Consider the following 1,510-nt stretch of genomic DNA (forward strand, 5'->3'; position numbering starts at 1 on the left):
CGCAGCTCCACGCGTGCCAACTATCGCCCCTCCTTTTTTTTTGTTTTTGGTCTGTTCCCCTCTTCTTCTTCTTTCTTTTTTCTTTTTTTTTTTACAATTCTGCGGCGGTGGTCCGCCCCCCTTTTTTCCTCGCGGGCCCCGGGGAAGTACGTCGCCTACCCCCCCCCCCCCCCCCTGTCAAGCGCCTGAGCCCCTCCCGCACGGCAGACGGGGGGTGTGGGTTATTGCAGCCGGCACCACACGCAAGCAGACACACACACACACACAGACAGACAGACAAAAACAAAAAAACAAGACAAAACAGAAGAAAAACAAAAACAAAAAGCGAAAACTAATCGTACAAGAAGCAAAACCCCGTAAGCAAAGTGCGTTCAAATAAATAGGTAAATGACAACGGCCCCGTGCGAGGAAGGAAGGAAGCAAGCAGGCAATCAAGCCTCCTCGTCGCCCCACGCACCCGGCTTCGTTCCTCACGCAAAGAAAAGTATACACATGAATTTGTCCATTCATCCCGTGGTGGATGAATTGTTTGGTACAGTGGGAGAGAGAGGAAGAGAGAGAGAGAGGTGTGGCGCACTCCACCGTCGCCGCCCTCCACCGTCGCCGCCCTCCACATTCCTGCATGCCGCTCCCATCTGCTCTTTGTGTTGTGATTTGCTCTTCATTTCTTTTTCTTTTATTTCTTTTTTTTTTACGCGGAGGCGCTGGGTCCCGGGGACAATGCAACGACGACGGCAGCACCGTCTGTTGGGCCCAGTTCACGCCCCGCCACAGGGAGCAGCACAAGGGCGGCGGGACGGAGGGACCCGTGCCCCCCGCTCGCCCCACCCGCTGGTCTACAGCGACTGCTTGCCACAGAGCACATCCTTCACGAGCTGCATGTTGGCGCGGAACGACCACCAGGGGTGGTTGAACGACGTTGGGGCGATGCCCTCCACCGCCACGTCGCTGGCCCAGGCGACGCCGTAGCCGACAATGGGGGCGCTAACGGCGCACGCCACCGAGCCACGCTTCACCAGCGACAGCAGGAGGAGGAGGCCGGCAAGCATGGTCCCAGCGACGTGGCCCCGGCGCGTCCACAGCTGCATGTGCTTCGAGAGGTAGTAAAGGTAGAACTCATTGAAGTTGGAGAACTTAACGTCGAGCTTCAAAGACAGGCCAACCATCGCTCCGTTTGTTTGTCTGCGGTTCCCTTCCTTTTTTTTTTACTTCTCTGTGCGTTTGTGCGGGTGTCTGTGGTGGGTGTTGTATTGGGGTTTCTCACAGGTCGTGTGTGCAGCTGCTCACGGGTGGGAGCGGGGGGAAGGCGTTCGTGGCATTTGCATGCAGGCGGGCAAAGACGCGAAAAAACACGACACCAAACAGAAACAGCAAACACACGCATATGTGTATTATATGCATATATATATATAGGGAGAGAGAGATGTATTTATACATACGCACAGGCGGCCCCTCGCTGCAAGTGGCGAGACAAGGGAAAAAGAGCGAGAGACAAAAGCCGCCTGCCGGC

At 55.9% G+C, this 1,510-nt stretch overlaps 1 protein-coding gene across 1 annotated transcript, besides 9 other annotated features; it reads right to left on the reverse strand.

The window, feature by feature from the left end:
- Positions 1–33: 33 nt before the first annotated feature.
- Positions 34–93: a microsatellite.
- Positions 94–158: 65 nt separating this feature from the next.
- Positions 159–175: a microsatellite.
- Positions 176–234: 59 nt separating this feature from the next.
- Positions 235–252: a sequence feature (A-rich).
- Positions 253–324: a microsatellite.
- Positions 325–335: a sequence feature (A-rich).
- Positions 336–403: 68 nt separating this feature from the next.
- Positions 404–437: a microsatellite.
- A 104-nt stretch (positions 438–541) lies between these two features.
- Positions 542–566: a microsatellite.
- A 98-nt stretch (positions 567–664) lies between these two features.
- Positions 665–693: a microsatellite.
- Positions 694–836: 143 nt separating this feature from the next.
- Positions 837–1,166, reverse strand: Tco025E_04530 (uncharacterized protein; the record flags this gene model as incomplete). The annotated part of the gene is made up of 1 exon (XM_029371440.1): positions 837–1,166. One exon carries the CDS (start codon positions 1,164–1,166, stop codon positions 837–839), a length of 330 nt encoding a protein of 109 aa, XP_029228575.1.
- Positions 1,167–1,382: 216 nt separating this feature from the next.
- Positions 1,383–1,438: a microsatellite.
- Positions 1,439–1,510: the final 72 nt, after the last annotated feature.

Source organism: Trypanosoma conorhini, assembly GCF_003719485.1.
Source record: "Trypanosoma conorhini strain 025E chromosome Unknown Tco_14.4_contig_00234, whole genome shotgun sequence".
Classification (NCBI taxonomy): Eukaryota; Euglenozoa; class Kinetoplastea; order Trypanosomatida; family Trypanosomatidae; genus Trypanosoma; species Trypanosoma conorhini.